This window comes from Lactuca serriola, chromosome 8, assembly GCF_051521515.1.
Source record: "Lactuca serriola cultivar US96UC23 chromosome 8, Lser_US96UC23_V15, whole genome shotgun sequence".
NCBI classification, from domain to species: domain Eukaryota; kingdom Viridiplantae; phylum Streptophyta; class Magnoliopsida; order Asterales; family Asteraceae; genus Lactuca; species Lactuca serriola.
The window spans coordinates 80,616,281-80,636,335 of NC_136415.1; the positions used below are offsets into that span (position 1 = coordinate 80,616,281).

A 20,055-nucleotide genomic window follows, 5' to 3' on the forward strand; every position below is an offset into this window, starting at 1 on the left:
GGAGAGGTTCACTGCTATGTTCCGAGATGAGTACGTTCCCCAGGTGGAGAAGGAGCGTTTGGCCCAGGAGTTTCTGACCCTCAAGCAGGACACTGAGTCTTTTACAGTGATTATGAGGATGTTCCATGAGCGGGCGATGTTCTGCCCAGAGCACGTGTCCTCCGAGCAAGCACGTATGAGCCGATATCTGAGCATTTTGAGGAGGGATATACGAGAGTTCGTGGCGAACTCGACGTACCGGACATTTACCGAGCTTCAGGAAAATGCCCGGAAGAGGGAGATAGAGCTGGAGACCCAGGCTAGGGAAGAGGTTGAGTCTCAGGGGAGGGATCGGCGACCGGTGCAGTCTCAGCCGGTAGCCAAGCGGGCCAAGCCCGCTGATTCGAGACCAGGGAGTCAGAGGGGCTGCACTTATGGCAAGGGCGGCAAGAGCCACGATAGGGTGTGCAGAGCAGGGTCTTGCTACAAATGTGGCAAGGAGGGGCATATGGCCAAGGATTGCCCCAAGGGGTTTGCAGTATGTTTTCACTGCAACCAGACCGGACACCGGAAGACAGAGTGTACACAGCTGCGGGGATCAGCGCAGGGAGCATCTCAGGGATCTGCCCCTACTGCTATCAGAGCTACTGAGAGCCGGCCAGTGAAGGCCGAGGCACCGAAGGCACGAGAGAGAGCCTTTCAGTTGACCGCGGAGGAGGTCCGTGCAACGCCCGATGTCGTGGCTGGTATGTATTCTTTCGTGTATTTATTTTGATGTTGATATATTATGCTTATATTATGTTATGCGTAGGTACTTTTCTTGTGAGTTCTGTACCTGACTTGGTGTTATTTGACTCGGGTGCGAGTCGGTCTTTTGTATCTTTGGCTTTTAGTCAGCACATCAGTGTTAGTCGTGAGGCGTTGAGTCGACCTCTAAGAGTTTCCATAGCTGACGAGAGGGTGGTGTATGCCACAGAGGTGATCTGAGGGTGTGTACTCGAGATTTTCGGTGTTGAATTCCCGATTGATTTAGTTCCTATTGCGATGGGGGATGTCTGTGTCATCGTGGGCATGGACTGGTTGAGCAGATTTGGAGCGGTTATCGACTGCGAGCGACAACTGGTGACCATACAAGACCCTAGTGGGGGGGTTCTTACGGTGTACGACGAGGGTACACGTTCTGGGTCAGCATTTTGTTCGGCTGCTAGAGCGAGACAGTGTATACAGCAGGGCTGTAGGGGCTTTGTAGCGTATGTGATGGATACGAGGGTCGATTCAGAGAGATCGAGGTCAGTTGATGAGGTGCCGATAGTGTGTGAGTTCCCAGACGTATTTCCGGAGGAGTTGACGGGAGTGCCTTCCGTGAGGCGGGTGGAGTTCAGTATCAATTTGGTTCCGGGGGCCACACCTATCGCCAAGGTGCCCTATCGCCTTGCGCCTCCAGAGATGCAAGAGTTATCCTCGCAACTTCAGGAGTTGCTGGGGAAGGGGTTTATTCGGCCGAGCAGCTCGCCGTGGGGAGCGCCTATCCTTTTTGTCAAGAAAAAGGATGGTTCACACCGGATGTGCATTGATTACCGGGAGTTGAACAAGCTGACGGTCAAGAACAGTTACCCGTTGCCGAGGATCGACGATTTGTTCGATCAGTTGCAGGGAGCATCTTGGTTCTCCAAGATCGACTTGAGTTATGGGTATCATCAGGTGAGAGTGCTAGATGAGGACATCCAGAAGACAGCGTTCAGGACTCGTTATGGGCATTACGAGTTTGTGGTGATGCCTTTCGGACTCACCAATGCACCGGCGATGTTCATGGATCTCATGTGCAGGCCGATGTTGGATCGCTCAGTGATCGTATTCATCGATGATATTTTGGTGTATTCGAGATCCAGAGAGCAGCATGAGAAGCATTTGAGGGAGATCCTCGGAGTTCTGAGATCGGAGAGGCTTTATGCCAAATTCTCCAAGTGTGATTTCTGGTTGCGAGAGGTCCAGTTCCTAGGGCACCTCGTTAACTAGAAAGGGATATTGGTCGACCCGGCCAAGATTGAGGCAGTGATGAGTTGGGAAGTGCCGAGGTCACCCACTGATATCAGGAGTTTCTTAGGGCTGGCAGGCTATTATCGGAGATTTATCAGGGATTTCTCCAAGATCGTCGTGCCACTCACCAGGTTGACCCGGAAGGGTGTTGCATTTTCATGGGGCCCAGAGCAGCAGACCTCCTTCGAGACACTTCGCCAGAGACTGTGCGAAGCCCCAGTTTTAGCCCTTTCGGAGGGGGTGGAGGACTTTGTGGTGTATTGTGACGTGTCAATATCAGGGTTGGGAGCGGTATTGATGCAGAGGGAGCATGTGATAGCATACACATCGAGGCAGCTGAAGCCTCATGAGACGAGGTATCCCACCCACGATCTAGAATTAGGGGCAGTGGTGTTCGCCCTCAAGATCTGGCGTCATTATCTGTATGGGGTTCGGTGTACCATATACACGGACCACAAGAGCTTGAAGTACTTGATGGATCGGTCCAACCTGAATATGAGACAGAGGAGATGGTTGGATGTGGTGAAGGATTATGACTGCGAGATCCTGTACCACCCGGGTAAGGCTAATGTTGTAGCCGATGCACTGAGCTGAAGGGCGGAGAGCGCCCCGATGCGAGATGTTTGTTTGAGGTTGACAGTGATAACTCCTCTGTTGGACACCATTCGTGGGGCCCAGGATGAGGCCGTGAGATCAGAAAACCAGAAGAGAGAACAAGTTGTCGGGTTGGTATCGGAGTTCGTTACCGATAGCCGGGGGCTTATGACATTCCAGGGTCGTATTTGGGTACCGTTTGTGGGCGGGACGCGTACCATTTTGATGGAAGAGGCTCATCGATCGAAGTTCTCGATCCATCCCAGGGCCACTAAGATGTATTTGGACCTAAAGAGAGAGTATTGGTGGCCCTGTATGAAGAGGGATGTCGCATGGTTTGTTGAGAGGTGCTTAACTTGTCGTAAGGTCAAGGCCGAGCACCAGAGACCGCATGGTAAGTTGCAGCCGTTGGAGGTTCCCGAGTGGAAGTGGGAATAGATTACCATGGATTTTATCACCAAATTGTCGAGGACTACTAGGGGAGTCGATGCAATTTGGGTGATTATGGATAGGTTGACGAAGAGCGCCCACTTCCTTGCGATCAGTGAGAGCTCTTCCGCTGAGAGGTTGGCAGAGTTGTACGTGAGAGAGGTGGTATCGCGGCATGGAGTGTCGATCTCGATCGTCTCAGATCGATACGTGCGTTTCACTTCCAGATTCTGGAAGAAATTTCATGAGGAATTGGGTACGAGGATGCATTTTAGTACCGCATACCACCCACAGACTGACGAGCAGAGCGAGCGGATGATTTAGACGCTCTAGGACATGCTTCGGGCATGTGTATTGGACTTCGGAGGGAGTTGGGACACGTACCTACCTTTGGCAGAATTTTCCTATAACAACAGCCATCATTCGAGCATCGGTATGCCGCCTTTTGAGTTGTTGTATGGGAGGAGGTTTCGGACTCCCATCTGTTGGGGAGAGGTAGGGCAACGTGTGATGGGTAGTACGGAGATAGTACTTCAGACGAAGGAGCAGATTCAGCAGGTCAGACAGAGGTTGTTGATCGCTCAGAGTCTCCAGAAGAGTTATGTGGATAGGTGTCGGTCCGAGCTTGAGTTTCAGGTCGGAGATTTTGTGCTCCTGAAGGTATCTCCTTGGAAAGGAGTGATCCGGTTCAGGAAAAGAGGCAAGCTAGGGCCCCGGTATATTGGTCCGTTTAGAGTGATCGCGAGGGTGGGCAGGGTAGCATATCGTTTGGAGCTACCTGAGGAGTTGGGGCAGATTCATGACACTTTCCACGTGTCGCAGTTGCGGAAATGTATAGCCGATGAGTCGGCAGTGGTGCCATTAGAGGATATTCAGGTGGATGTGAGCCTGAATTATGCTGAGAGACCGGTGGCGATCAGGGATCGAAAGATCAAGGTTTTGAGGAACAAGGAAGTACCTCTGGTTTTGGTTCAGTGGCAACATCGGAAGGGGTCCGAGATGACTTGGGAGTCAGAGTCAGAGATGCGAGGGCAGCACTCAGAGTTGTTCGAGGAATGAGACTTCGGGGGCGAAGTCTGGTTCTAGTGGGGGAGAATCGTAACACCCCGAGATTCAGGTGCATTTCTTTCACCCTTATTCTTTGTCAATTGGTCATGATTAGTCCTTGAGTGGAGGGAAACTAGCAAGTGAGTACGCCGGGCGTACCAGAGGGGTACGCTGCGCGTACTCATGCGCTTAGTTTGGACGCGGAGTCGCCAAGGTACGCTGGGCGTACCCAGAGTTACGCCGGGCGTACCCGACCCAGGAGCAAAAACCCTAATCCGTCTTGTGCACTATTTAAAGGGTGCTAAGGCTCATTTCTCAGCCTCCATATCAGTGAGTGAAACCCTAAGAGAGAGCCTCCCATCGTCCTTAGTGTGTGTGAGTGTTGTTGGAGCTAATTGTGTTTTGGTGGCTTAGTGAAGAAGAAGGAAAGGAGCTCTTGGAAGCTAAATCTTGAAGTGCCATTTTGGATCTGAGATCTACAGAGAAAGGGGCTACACTTAGAGGTATAAAGTTCAAAACTTTCCTATTCTTTTGGTTGTTGTTGCATGTGCCATTTCTAGGGTTAAAAACCCCAAAGGTGGAGACTTTATGAGTATAAGGTGCTCCATGGTCCGAGATCTGTCCCTTTTCAGTGGTATTAGTGATTTAGAACCATAAAGTTTTCATCTTGGCTGATAGTTTGAGGTCATGCTTGAGTATTAAGCCTTCTAGAGTTAGAGGATGGAATATTATGGGAGTTGGTGGCTTGTTCAGCCATGCAAAGGCTTAAAGTCATCAACTTTATGGATTAAGAGGCTTAGATGTGGTCAGATCTAGAAATTGGACGTGGGTCTTAACTGTTTAAGACCTCAAGAGCTAAGGGGCTGAAGCTGGGGAGTACGTCGGGCGTAATCCCAGTACGCGCCGCGTACTGGGTGGCGTTCCCCGATTCTGAGAGGCAGCCGGGTACGCTCAGCGTACACATCTGGTACGCGCAGCGTAACCCGGAAAGTTGACTTTTAGAGTATGGTCTATTGAGGGGCCTTTTGAGTTATGAGAGGGGTAAAATGGTCTTTTACCCTTTTGAGAGTGTCATAAGAGGACATAGTCTAGCCTTTGAGAGTTATATTAAATAGAGTATTTATTTCATATGATTAGGCGGAGGCTAGGCCAGCGTTTACCGAGATAGAGATTTACCGAGATACCAGAGGTGAGTCTTCTCACTATACTTTACCTAGTATGGTAACAACGTCATGTGTCAGTGTAATTTAGAGCTGTGTGCTAATGTAATTGCATGTTATTTATATGTTGTGTTTTATGTGATACGTGATATGCATGATTCAGAGTTTATAGAGTAGGACCAGTGGGTCCATAGAGTTAGGGCCAGAGGGCCCACTGAGAGTTGGGGCTGGAGGGTCTCACTGAGACACATTGACCAGAGGGTCAACAAAGTTATAGCCTCGAGTGGCTAATATATGTTAGAGTGGTATTTTGGGGAACTCACTAAGCTTTATGTTTACAGTGTTATGTGTTATGTGTTTCAAGTACCAGTGATGACCGTGGAAGACGCCGGCATGATTCGTACACACACATGAGATTTTATGTATTTCGATATTGGGGAATGTTTTGTGAAACAAGGATATGATACAATGACATTTTATTAATAAATATGTTTGGAAAATATGTTTTGAAAATGCGAAAAATTGTTTTAATTTTTACGATGTTACGTGTTTTCTTATTTATTATAAACTAAATAAATTAAGAAATGTACTATGATTGAAATGATGAGAAGTTGAAAACACAAAAATGACAGCACCTTTACTTTACTTTATTATTATTTTAATAATATCGTTTCGAAATTATTTAGAAAAGAATTAAACAACTATTTTTTTTATACTACTCGTTATTGAATTTGTGAGCACTTGTGCGTCACACACCTTTTACTTTGCCCAATTTTATGGACTATTTAATTAATATAAAACTAATTTTTTTACTGTGAATTATATAGAGTCTACATCACTTTCATAGATCTTGACTTATAGGTTATGGCAATAATTACTTTTTATAACTTTATCTAACTCTACACACAAAACAAGTACACAGTTAAAATAAAAAAACAAGTACACAATTTTTATTACTAAAATAAAGAAAAAGTTGATTATGTTAAGCTGGAGGGAGTAGTGCCATCGAAACCGTACTCCCTTTCTTGCCACATCAGCGCTATGTCATTTTTTATCACTCAAGTATGGTTTCTTGACACACCAAGGATGTGGTGCCACACTTTTCATTTCTTTTATTTTTTTGTTTTTTTTAAGTATTTTAATTTAATAAAACTTCTTTTTTTTTAACTATTTTAATTTAATATAACTTCTATTTTAATAAAAAAAAACATAATTCTTCGTTACTTGAAAATTAAAAAAAACAGTATATTGCGTTACCAAAAAAAAACCACACACATGACATTTTTGGGAGAGTAGTGATTTTAAAAAAAAATATTTTTTTTGAAAGATAGAGGAGATTGTGTTGTGAAAAAAAAAATTTAAGTTGATATGTGTATATATAGGAAAGAAAAAGCAAAAAAAAAAGAAAAAGAAAAAATGAATCTTGCATTTCATCGGTCAACAAGTGACCACCCAATCAGAATTCACGGTCTTGAGAGGCCGCACCGCGGTTTAGACCGCAGGAAACCGCATCCTAGAGGCGGTGTTCCATGCTTAGTTGGCAGAGAACCGCGGTCTCAGACCGCACCACACCGGCTAGCCTTAGACGTCAATATAGAAGAGGAGAGAGAAACGAGAGTGGACGGTTATTCACATATGTCAATCCCAAATTTACGATATAATCTATTAAAAAGAATTCACAGCTTAAAAGAATTAAAAACAATCAAATAACAAATCGACATACCTGATGCAGAAGTGGCGGTGTTTCACTAAATATCAGACAAAAGTAGATAAAGGTGAGTTGCACTGAGGCGGCAAAGAAATAGCGGTGGTGGTGGTTGAAGGCAATTTTTGATCTAGTTCATCAAGGTCGTAGATCTCATAGATCTGGAGGCATAAATCATAGATCTAGAGGCAAAAGTCATAAATCCGTCGTCAGAGATCATAGATCTATCGCCAGATGTCATAGATTTGGACCTAACCACTTCAGATCTGAAAAGTTTTGTTGGTGTTTTATGGAGATCGACGCGTATGGAGATGTGTCCCCGGTGTAATGTCATAAGAGTGGTTGAGTTGCGATGGTTGGTCTTTTCTGGTTCTCATTTAAACTTATATATATTTACTAATTAGATTGTTATGCTGTATGTACTTTTTAAAATTAATTGTTCACTTGATTTTGTTTAATCTATAAGTTCTGTGAATTGTTTATATGATCTTTTTTCAGTTATGTAAGCTTTATGAATAATTTGAATCTTAAAAGTCTTTGAATAAGTAGGTTGTGTTTATGAATATATATGATCTTTGAAACTTTAATATTAAATTAGATAAATAGTTTGAATCTTAAAAGTCTTTGAATAAGTAGGTTGTGTTTATGAATATATATATGAATATATATAATCTTTGAAACTTTAATTTTAAATTAGATAAAGTATTCTAATGTTTTGTGAATCATTTGAATTTTGAAAGTCTTTGAATTAGTAGGTTATCTGAATTTTGAAATTTTGTAGAATTAGTAGGTTATGTGAACTTTGAAACTTTGTTAAGTAAATTTTGAAAGCATTTGAACTCCGATTTTATTCGTTTAATGCTCAAAACATACAAAACTACAAGTTACAAATGCTGGATTCAAAACCTTTGGCGATCAAATATAAAAACATAAACATTTGATCATACAGAAAACACAGAAATTGGCGATCAAGTATTTAAGATATTAATAATCTATCACTGTTGGTTCCTACTAAGCCATAATAACATAACACATATCTTATCGACACTGTAGTAGAGCATTATACACAAACCTTTTATTGACCTCTATAAATACACAAACATTACTGATAAGTAATTAGTGATTACACACCTAAGCTTTCCCTGACAAAAGTAAAGCTCCAAGTGATTTGGGATCCATAACAGGAGCTTTACATGCAAAATCCCGACAAACAAGAGCCACCACATTTTCTGTTACAGCATTGCTCTTTGCCATTGCAGAAATATTCGGGTTCTTCTCCTCCCAAAATCCCATCTCTTCTTCATCACTCGGATCTATATGTATCACCTAGCATAACAAAAAAAGAAGCAATTAAATACTCACATCTTTTGCAACACCTATGCAACCCAAACACAGTACAACCTGTTCTGTCATATCTTGTCATACAGGGCCTAAAAATTAAAAGTCAAAAGACTTTGACTTACAGTTTTGTTAGGATCATAAGATGCATGAGCTGAGACGAGCATGTTCTCCATCTGAGAAGATGCTTTCTTCCCCACCAAGACAACTTGTTTCTTTGAAGGAACCACAAGCATATCAGCAGCACAACACATTAATGGAACAGCCACTGGGGCTTCCTTCAATCTCTTCTCAAAAACCGCCTGCAATTCACATTCACAACCAAATATTAAAAAAAAAATGTAATTTTTACATGAATTTGAGTCAAAGTAAGAAAATCAAACCAAAAGATGTTCAGCATTTTGCTTATAGCAATCGGATCTTTCCCCAGTGAACATTGACGCGAGCCTCACGAGATTTATTGCTGAAACAGAGTTTCCGGAAGGTTCTGCTCCATCATGGTCTTCCTTCACGCGGAGAAGAACCGAAACATCTTCTCCTGTGGTGTTAAAATAACCACCTCCAGTTTTGTCAAGGAACACCTCATCCTAAAAACCAGAAAAAGAAAAGAAAAGAAGTTAAAATTTGGTTCATGAAGTAGAAATATATAATAATAATAATAGAGTTCACGAGATGGAATACTTGTGTTTCTTGAAGTTCAACTGCCCAGGATAACCATGAAATCTCACCACCATACTCATACACATCTAGCAACCCTGAAATCAAAAATGCATAATCATCCAAGAATCCTGGAGCTTTTGAAGGTCCTTTCCTGAAACTGTGTTGCAGCCTTCTAGATTGGGGGTTGTAAAGATTTTCCTTTATGAACACCAAAGATCTTTTTGCAACCTCCATGTACTCCTGTGGCTAAATTTACAAAAAAATAATTAATTTAAAACATGAAAATGAGTAAACTTTTTCATCTTTATTTCAAGATTCAATCTTACATCAGTTCCAGCAACAGGAAAGTTGAATTTTGTTACATCAAGTTCGTTCTTGAGGATCTTGGATGCTCTAGCAAACGATGAAACTACAAGCCCGTTCCAAGATACAATGACCTGAGGATTTCGTCTGTTAAGCGCAAATGACAAGAATACCCTTGTGATAAATATATAAAAGAAACTGAATTTGACCTTGTCATCAAGATGGGGTCGAGGGCGTTTTGATCTTGCATCAAAAAGTTTTTTACGACTTGCACCGAGAATTTGGTGATAATTCTCCAGTGGAATACCATATTTTGATGCGATTGTGTCTGCACTGTTTCTTTCAATGAGTACATTTTTCCCTTTGAATTCTTTGTCTGGATCACTCCTTGAAGAAAGATCACAGTTTCCTGATTTCTTGATGTAGTAATGCTCCTTAAAAAGATTCGCATGCTCACCAACTATGTCATCAACCTTAACAACCATCAAATACAGAGTTAAATGCAAGAAATAATTTGTTTACTTCTAGCATTTAGCCTTATAGTACATACTATGCAAGGGTGTCAACTCAAGATGAAAGCCAAAATGGAACGTTGCTGCATATTTTGTATAAAAAACCACTCTGTTGCATAAATGCACATTTAACCCTTATGTAAACATATCAATAAACATGTAGCTACATACCTCATTGTTGCTCCACACGTAAAAAGCACCTTCTTTTTTCTTAGTAGAGTTTTCAGATTCAGCACTATCAGCATCCTCAGCAGAAAAGATTTCACCATTGGGTCCAATCATGTCTCTCCTCAAATAATCAAGAATATCACGTGCAACACAAGAGTAGAACACATCTTTTGTGATTGAGAAAACATCAAGATACACATTCGCAAGTTGACCTTGATCATACAACATCTTCTCAAAATGTGGAACTGCCAACAATTTATCATAAACCCAAGTGTTAAATGCAAGAATCGATATCATACCCAATTATAAATTTAGATAGAAAGCTATTTTCATTGCTATAATAGGATAAAATTTTCAAAGTACAAGGTCTTAATAAGAAAATTTACAAATGAAAGTACGTTGTTATTTCTTGCATTTATACTAACCATGCCAGCATTCATCTACACTGTAACGATGAAAGCCACCACCAACATGATCATGAACACCACCTCTTGCCATGCATTGCAAGCTAAATGACACCATTTTCAGATGTTGTTCAGCTTCACTTGTTTTCCCTAAATCCCACAATTTCTTTGACTCATATATCATTGCTTGAGGCTCGGATGGGCGGGGAAACTTAGGGGTAGAACCAAATCCACCATATTTTGGATCATAACTTTCAGCAAGCTATTAGTACAATTTACATACATAAAAACAAAAAGAAAATTAAAACACATAAAACCCAATGAAAAAAGAAAGCAAGATTAGTTGTTTACAGATTTTGTGCAATTGTGTAATGCAGTCTGGGCAAGTCCTTCAGACAACTTGTCAGACAATGCAGTAGCAGATAATGCTTCTGACAATTGTTCGATAGCAAATGTACCACTTTTAACAAGCACTTCTCTTTTACTCTCCCAAGCCTCTTCCACTTTCCTGCAACACCAATAAACACACTATAAAGGGATTGTTTCTTTGTGACTTAATGGGTTATGCACTTAATATAGGGCTGTTTCTTTTTTACTCATTCAGGAAAAAATGAGTTAATAGGTTAAGCCAAAATGGCTCAATGCCTTCCCTATTTGTCCTTTTATCCTCCAAACTCCTCTTACGTTAAAATTAATTAAAAAAATTGGTTGGAATGCAAGGGTAGAATGGTCATTTAGTCTCATCCAGATTGATTGTTTGGTCTGGAAAAGAAACAGACTTTATGTATGCAACACTTTATCCATACATACATCATTACTTGTTCAACCACTTTATCCGTGTTGCTTTTCTTTTTTAGGATAAATGATGTTTAAACATTATTTGAGAAAATGGTAGAGCAAGATTTCGAGTTCAAACTTAGTCCCTTTGACCAAAAAGGTCAAAACCACCTAGCTTCTTCTAGAAAGATTGAATAGACAGCTAAAACATGGTACGTACCTGAGTATGGTTTTGAAACCTGGCCTTCCATATTTGTCATCAGGAGGGAAGTAAGTTCCACCCATCAAAGGCTTCAAATCAGGAGAAAGGAAGACACTTAATGGCCACCCTCCACTACCATATAGAGCTTGGACATAGGTCATGTACACCTGAAAAGAATCAAGTCTCAACAAAAGTAAGGGGAATTAAAGTATATACATTGTTAAAATTGATGGATATTGTGAATTTGCTTTTCGAAATGTAATGGTAAAATGGTCATTTAGTTTCATTAATCAGTCTACAAAAGAAACAAACTTTATATATAAAGTATAAACACTGACATCGGTACCCATTCAGTCACTTTAACCATATAGGACTTAATGGAAAAAACATCCCCTAAGCCAAGTAACTGAACAAGATTCCCAAATCATTGGGTTGTCCAATAAAAATTGAAACATGTACATTTCTATGTTTGGGAAGTTTTCAGTTTACAATAATCTATTTGCAATTTCTATTGTTCTTTTTGGAAGGAGGATGGGATCACTGGAATTAATAAATTTTGAATGTTATGGATAATACTTTTTGGCATTTTCCTGATACTGTTTGCACTTCCATAATAAATTCATAGGAAACTCCTTTACCTTATCTACATCCGGGCGTTCTTCACGGTCCACCTATTTGGAAGCAAAAGTAAAATTCAGAATTCCAATTGAAAATAAGAGTTGAGTCTAAAAACTATAGTCCACACCATGTCCATGGTTTAATTTGAATATGATCTTTTCAAGGTTATTCCCTCATATGTACTTGTGTGTTAGAAAAAAATGGCATATAAATCAAGAACCAATCTCATTAACCATAAATTAACTCACTTTGATACTAATAAACCCATCGTTAAGTAATTTAGCAACCTCATCATCTTCGAAAGATTCTACCTCCATCACATGACACCTGAATCAATCATCACATAAATTATCACCCATCTTATTCCCTATAACTTTCTAAAATACAAAGAAATACATTTCTTTTCATAATTAGTAATACAAGATTATTGTAAGGAAGGGAATCTTTGATCAAATCCTAACCTACTGTGTGAATTCAAATTTTCCATGTACATATTTTTCTTTTAATCTCCAAAACTATTCTTTTATCTTTTACATCGAATCTTATAATAAAAAAGTAACAACAGGAGGGCAAAAGACTCACCAGTGGCAGGTACTGTATCCAACTTCCAAGAAATAACAATACATGGCCAGATTTATCAAAACAATCATATGTTAGTTTCATGAATTACCTAAATATTAAATATGGGAAAAAGGATAATAAACAAAAAATAAAACATACTTGATAAAAAAATTGGCACATCCCTTTGGCGAGCTTGTTCGAAGGCCTCCTCACCCCATGGATACCAATTAACCTTTTAAAATAAAAATGAAATCATTTTGAAACCCTATACTTTGAGTTTCTTAAATTTTGACGAATCCCAGAAATAATATAACACAAAATGCAATATTGAAAGTAACTCGTGATGAACACTAGCAGTTACACTGTTACAGAGATATAAAAAACAAAACTTTTTCACACCAAAATATTGAAGATTTCTTGAATTCAAACAAGATCCTGATAAGATCAAAGACAGTACGGATTAAAAATAGTGTTATGATGAGACTGCTGACATAATGTTGCGGTTGTAAAGGGGTCTTATATTTTTCAGGCATGGCGAGATTGGTGGAATATGATTTCATCAAATCATGTAACAATAACCCAATATCCCACGTACCCATCAATCAAATTGCATTCATTTAAGCATTTTAAGCCCAAATATGTAAAAGAGTTCTTGGACTCCACCAAATTCCCAATAAATCATGGCACCTGATCAAAAGTGCCCAAGAATGTAAACTGCAGTCCACAAAGGGAAACTTTCTTGAATTCAAACTAGGTCCAAGTAAGATGATGGATAAACGAATACAATATCCAAAGTACCCATTAATGGAAACCAGAAGAAATTAAATAAGCCAAAATAGGCATACAGGGTTATGAGCATGTTGAAGAAGATAAGGACTGTGTTCTGAAGCAAGACGATTGGTGTGCTTGTTTTGATGAGAAGTTGAGGTTGTAAAGGTCTGATCTTTTCCAGCCATGGCAAAGACTCTGATTGGTGGATTAAGAGCAGATGATAAGAGAAAAATAGGACGAAACTTGAGTGGCGAATTAGGGCGAAAATGGGATAATTTTGAAGAAGAAAACAGCAGCCTACTGAACATAGAATTGGAAGGATTAGGGGAGTTGGTGGCGTAACAGGAATTTATTGGATTAGTTGTACGAGAGAGTGCCGAAGGTACAAGAAGGTTTCTTGTTGCCATTTGGGACTTTGAGAAGTGGGTTTGGTTTTGGAGTTTTGTTTGGGTGTCAATGAAACCCAATGCCACGTGAAGCCAAACGCCCAAACCCAACTTTGTGCGGCTTTAAAATTGTGACGATCCTTGAAATAAAATCCACAAATTTTGTGTAGTTCTGTTATCGTATGCTGACTTACCATTTCATTATTTTATGTAGGGAAAATGATTTACCAAGTAATTAACTTTTATGTATCTTCACATCTAGGTAACTATCTATTTTTTGTACAGGTCTAGATAACAAACTTGTTGGAAGTATTCACATATGACCATTATGACCTGCTATAGAAGGTTACATCCTAAATGTGAACACTTTCAACAAGTTTGTTACCTACAAAAAAAATAGTTACCCAAATATGAACGAAACCAAAAGTTAGAGTAAATTACATGAATGGTCCCTGTGGTTTGGGGGAATTTGTGTTTTTGGTCTTTAACTTATTTTTTATCTCGGATGGTCCCTACTGTTTATTTTTGTTGCGCGTTTGGTCTTGTCTTACCTAAAAAGACTATTGTGCCCTTATTAATTTATTTTTTAATTAACTTTCTTATTTATGTATTTTTTTATATATATTTAAAAAAATTAATAGACCTCACATATTTGTATCTCCTCACCATCTCATCTCTTATCCTCCTCAACTTCTATTTATTTTTTTATCTTTAGTAATATCGACATCTTCACCATCTTTTTTTTCCGGTACTTCTACTGTCTCTTCATCTTTAGTGGGTTGTGGTGTTGATTCGACGGAGGTGAAGGAACGAAAAAAAAAGTGATGATGAAGATGTCAATATCACTAGAGATGAAAAATAAATAGAAGTTGAGGAGGATGAGAAATGGGATGGTGAGGAGGTACAAATATGTGGGGTCTATTAATTTTTTTTAATATATAAAAATATAAATACATAAATGAAAGTTAATTAAAAAATAAATTAATAAGGGCACAATAGTCTTTTTAGATAAGACAGTGACCAAACGCGCAACAAAAATAAATAGTAGGGACAATCCGAGTTAAAAAAAATAAATTATGGACCAAAAACACAAATTCCCCAAACCATAGGGACCATTCGTGTAATTTACTCTTACTTTTCGTTTTGTTCATAGTTGGGTAACTATTTTTTTTATACACATCTAGGTAACAAACTTGTTGAAAGTGTTCACATCTATAATGTAACCTGCTACAGCAGGTCATAATGGTCATATGTGAACACTTACAACAAATTTGTTACCTAGATGTGTACAAAAAAAGATAGTTACCCAGATGTGAACATACGGAAAAGTTAATTACCTTGGTAAGTCATTTTCCGTTTTATTTATCTTTCAACACCTGTTTTTATTAATACTTAAATAGAGTATTCCTTTATACATTAATCACCACCTATGTTTTATACAGGGCACATCTATATATTTTTTTTTATCAAGGGAAAAAGGTATAAAGTTTTCTATTGTGTTTATAGACATCATATATACTTAAAAATAAATAAATAAATAAACCATATTATCTTAACGATCTATATCAAACCGTTCTAATGTCGTTAAGGTGATCATGGTAGGCACCATGGTTTTTTTCTAAAATATTTATGGTACCAATTATAGTCTAACTATAGTTATATTGTACAAAGTATAATTGATTCCAACAATTTTAATTGATACACATTGATAATAATATATAATGGAAATTATAATGGGAGATGCAAGTTGGCTAGTTTTTCATTATCTCACATTGATAGGAGAAGAAACATTTAATGGATTATATAATGTATTTTTTTGATAGACCTTTAAAGGCTTTAAGTGAATCAAAAGATAGGCCAAGTCCTCATGTCATTTAAAAACCTTTAAGGATAAAAGCTTCTTCTGTGCAATTGTTTTACTGGTCGAAGATCTACAACTATGAGGTTGGTTTTACTTTATTGTGCCGTCTTGTAAAACTATGAGGTTGGTTTTACTTTATTGTGTCGTCTTTTAATTTGTCTGATAACAAGACAGTCTTCTTCCACCTCTTTCTTATAATCAGATCTGACCGCGGATGATCAATATGGTTTTGTGGACGAAACTTGGTAACTGTTAATAAGAATTGGATTTTTATTATTTGCAACTAATCAATATGTAATTCTCAATATTATTTGGCGGTTTTTATTGCATGTTTATTTTACATGATATTCAACAATATATACCAAAAACACAAATAAACATGAAGTTGAAGACAAACTATAAAAGAACAAACAATAACTATTGGTGATTTTAGTGTCACCATGTCATTTTAAGTAACTGGAACCAACATGTGAGCTAAGGGGCTTCATCGTTTGTACTCTAATATATGTACGGGGTTGTGCGGAGTGCACACATGTATAAGATCGAGTCAGAAGCCGGTTCGACGACTAGTCGGGGGTCCGGGGGCAGCGCCCCCGGGTCTGGGGTTTCTAAAGGGGCAGCGCCCCTAGCGAGGTCCAAGGGGCAGAGCCCCTGGCTCCTCACCGAATTTTACATATGAGAACATAATGAAAAATTCAATTTCTTGAGGGTGATTATGGTAAACCTAACGACACTCATTAGTTTTTGGTAACCCTAAATCCTCATTAAATCCAGATTGACATTACTTGCTTCCAAAGCAACTAATGACGGCCCAACCCTAATGAAACCCTAATCGTGTTTAATATATAAACAACTCTTCCTCTCCAGAAGGGGGTTACGATCTTAAGCTCTCGTTTTCATCATACTTTCACAGAATCCTCTAGCATATTGGCTTACGTTTTTTGTGCCTAGAAACGTAAGTGTCCACTTGGATTATCCTAGACTGAATTTCTTGTAACCCGGACATACGGTAGAAATATCAATTCGGAAAGTGATATCACGATCCAAGTTGGTATCCAGATCTCCACCACAAACCCTAAATTTCTCTATAATAACCAATACTTCAAAATCTGCATAATGCTTTAATCATCACACATCGATTATAGGATGGAAGCAAATATAGAATTCTAACACTATGATTAAAAAATTGATCTGAAATAACTTTGTAATTATATGTTTTTTTTGTTGGTAAAAATTATTCTTCTTCAAAATACAATGTTCATTGAATGTGTTTTGTATGGTTTTCTTTATCAATGAATACACAATCTTTGGTTATGTTGTTCCTTAAAAGATACAGTTTCGACAAGTAATTTTTTTCTATTATTAATGTGTTTATGGTGTATATGTACGATATTATTCTATCTAGGAGATTAGTGGAAGAAGTAAATAAAGTAAAAGAACTTTTAAAGTAAAAAAATTTAGTTAAGAAGTTGAGAGTTTTAAAACTTTTTTTGAAATGTAAATTATCAATACAAATAGTGGTGTTTGTCCATGTAAATTATCAATACACTTGAACTTTTATATGGGTATAGTTGGGTTATAAATCACCGAGTACTCATTTTAAATTGTTAGCAGATGTTAGCACCAATGGTGTTATGTTGAATACTTTTTGTTGACAGACTTTACTAGATATCAAAAAGAGGTTGGAAAGCTCATTTGTTTAAAATTACCAAACCAAACATGTCAATTGTGATTTAAACTTTAAGTCGATTTAAGCACTCCTTTAAAGGGGTCTCACTTTAAATTGACAACTAGGGGTTTAATATATCTAAAGAGTAGTTTTGGAAAGGGTGTTACTATAAATATATCATCGTACTGAAGTATAGTTTATCGTGATGTTGATTGGGAAAAATGTTTAAGTACTTGAAGGTCAACCACTAGTTTTGTTTGGTTCTTGGAGACTCCTTAATATATTGGAAAACTAAATCAACAATTATTCATCCTCAAATAAATCAAAATACATGTCATTTAGCTTTCGTAGCATGTGTAATAATTTGGGCCATTAAGTTGCTAAGAGATTTGAATGTAAATTATTAGTTGCAAGTTGAAAATTGTGTGATAATAGTTTTGCCATTAAATTGCCGTTGAATATTTTTTTTTCATGAGTGTATAAAGTACCTTGAGATTAATGTACATTTGCTAAGGAAAAAGGTATTTGACGATATTGTTAAAGTTATTAAAAGGTATATTGATTCAGTTACTAAAGGGTTGAGTGTGTGCAACACGATTATCTTTGTGGAAAACTAAAGTTGGTAGACCAATTCCAAAATTAAGATTGGGGGTATTAAATTGCACAACATATTCAATATTGATTTTGGACGTATAATTGGTTTATATCAATCTAACTTTAATTGTATGGTGCATGGTATTTATTGAGATTGTTGAGTACTGTTTTGAGTTGCTGGAAAAATAAAGGGTACGAATGGTGTTCTTGAAATTAAAGGGGTGGTGTTACAAATCATTTGAAGTTGTGGTACTGCTTATGGAATGTGGTTGATACAAACAACACATCCTACTTGTTTCATGGTTGGTACATGCTATTTTCAAAAATCATCTAAATGTTTTCATCTCAAAGAGTCTTCTCCATCCTCATTAGGGTTCGTGTTAGGGTTTTACAATATTTTGAAAATCTTTTTTGTAACTAAGTTGTTGATCATGGTTGTGTTCTACGATTGATTAGTTTCTTGTTTGAATCTGTTGTAGTAGTATGTTTGTGCTAAAATGTATTTTTCAAAAAAATATAGTTATATCATTGTTGAGTTTATGAGCTTAGACTTTATATGTCTAAACACATTTGAAAAAAAGTAATGAAATTTAAATAGTTTTATTTGAGAAAGGAAATCGATAATGATTTACATAGATGAAAACAAACTATAATGATATTGTTTAGTTCATGTTTTTCAAGGTGGCCCAGCCTATCATTCATTCTAAAATCTTATAGTGAAATAGTGTAACATCTTGTTTCGGGTCATTTCTTGATTCAGGTTCGTGGGCCGAAAGTCGATTGTGTGAAGACTTTGGGCCTTAAGAGGGTAAAGTTAGGCCCTTTGAGAGGTGATAATGATGATTGTGAGAGATCTAAACCCTTAAATTGTGTTTTGGTCGAAGGGTAGAAGAGGGAAAAATCATAGGTCGTGTTCTTGCATAATTATAGCTTTTAGTTCGAGAAGTTTTTAGTCTAAGATATCTAGATAATATTGTGATCTCTTCAATACATTTCCATGCATATAAAGAACGCCAAAATCGGAGTTGAAACGAAGAAGTTGTGGTAGTTTGAAAGTGTGTTTAATTTGGAAGGAGGGTGGTACGCTGGGCGTACCAGCATCTCAAAGTCGCGCCTTCAAGAACGTATGCAGGGCGTACTATTTGGTACGCAGGGCGTACGTGATCAGAACCCAAACCCTAAATCTAGGGTTTTGATTCCTATTTAAGCTCCTTAACTCCTCTAAACCTCTTCCATTCTCAACATCCATCTCTCCAACATCCTCCCAAGAAACCCTAACCCTAGTTTGAACCTTGCTAGCCAAAGAGTGCGCTTTTTGGTACCTTTGAAGGAAGAAGAAGGTGGTGATAGTGCTTGGAAGCTTGACACAACTTTGGATATGGAAGTTCTCCTCCTTTATTCATCTCCAGAATGTGTAAAGTTTGTACCTTTATGCCTCCATTGATAGATCTAGGTTAGGTGTTAAAGTTATGTCCTTTGTGTCTCACAAATTGGTCCATTTGAATGTGGGTTGTTCCAGATCTTGTAAGATGCATTTCCAAGTGTATATGAAGGTGTTAAGTCACAAAAATGCAATCTTGATCTTTTCCTTCCATTCATGCATGTGTTATGAAGCTTAGAATCTTATGATAAGTTAGGTTTTGGGTTTGGACTCTTCCTAAACATGCAAAATCATAAATTTGGACAATTTATGATTTAGGATGTTAATTTAGACCTAGAACTGAGCTTTGGACGAAAGGTCTTAAGGGATAAAGTGCTTAATGGAATGTTGGAATCAGCTAGCGTACACTGGGTGTACCTGGGAGTACGCTTGGCGTACTAGTAGTGCAGAAAGGGAAGTGTGTCTCAGTATTTCAGGGTTATTCATTTTAGGTGAGTTTTTCCTCACTGTACCTGTGGGTCGAAGGCATCAATGCCAACACACTAACTTTGATTGTCATTTATTAAGAGGATGTCCTAAGGACTGTATGAATTCATGTAGGATAGACGGAGGACTTTTGATCTAGGTCATCCTGTCTGTTCCTTGTTTGGTTGTGGCTCTAGAGTAGGATCATTTGTCTGGGTGGCTATCTCACCTCTGGTTACATATGGTTATGCATTCTTTGTTGATTTGGCCATGTATTTGATAACGTATAATTTATGCATATATTTATGATGTTTTCTTATTATTTTATACTATGTTTTTATCTTATTTCGAACTAAAAGATACTTAGTATGCTTTGAAATGTTCAACTATATTTAAAATAGGAGTTGGAATGCAAAAAAAGGAGAAATGATCTA

At 38.1% G+C, this 20,055-nt stretch overlaps 1 protein-coding gene across 3 annotated transcripts; it reads right to left on the bottom strand.

Annotated features, from left to right (window-relative positions):
- Nucleotides 1-7,912: 7,912 nt before the first annotated feature.
- Nucleotides 7,913-13,725, bottom strand: LOC145065786 (catalytics). Of its 3 annotated transcripts, none has more exons than XM_079012863.1 (15): nt 13,340-13,725; nt 12,654-12,726; nt 12,516-12,537; nt 12,182-12,260; nt 11,954-11,986; nt 11,334-11,482; nt 10,688-10,844; nt 10,358-10,598; nt 9,936-10,177; nt 9,462-9,725; nt 9,276-9,386; nt 8,971-9,195; nt 8,673-8,876; nt 8,415-8,591; nt 7,913-8,277 (listed from the first exon to the last, which is right to left on the bottom strand). In XM_079012863.1, exons 1-15 carry the CDS (start codon nt 13,670-13,672, stop codon nt 8,083-8,085), a joined length of 2,505 nt encoding a protein of 834 aa, XP_078868989.1. In that variant the 5' UTR covers nt 13,673-13,725; the 3' UTR covers nt 7,913-8,082. The 3 variants fall into 3 exon arrangements, with proteins under 3 accessions (XP_078868989.1, XP_078868990.1, XP_078868991.1); XM_079012864.1 differs by lacking the exon at nt 13,340-13,725 and adding an exon at nt 13,090-13,308; XM_079012865.1 differs by lacking the exon at nt 13,340-13,725 and having other exon boundaries at nt 12,516-12,527; nt 12,654-12,732.
- Between the last annotated feature and the right edge of the window lie 6,330 nt (nt 13,726-20,055).

Coding starts and splice junctions, on each gene's coding strand:
- LOC145065786 (XM_079012863.1), bottom strand. CDS start 13,672: ATGGCAACAAGAAACCTTCTTGTACCTTCGGCACTCTCTCGTACAACT. Junction 12,727..13,339: donor TTCAACATGCTCATAACCCT/GTATGCCTATTT, acceptor TTATTTTAAAAG/GTTAATTGGTATCCATGGGG. Junction 8,877..8,970: donor TTGAACTTCAAGAAACACAA/GTATTCCATCTC, acceptor TCTGGTTTTTAG/GATGAGGTGTTCCTTGACAA.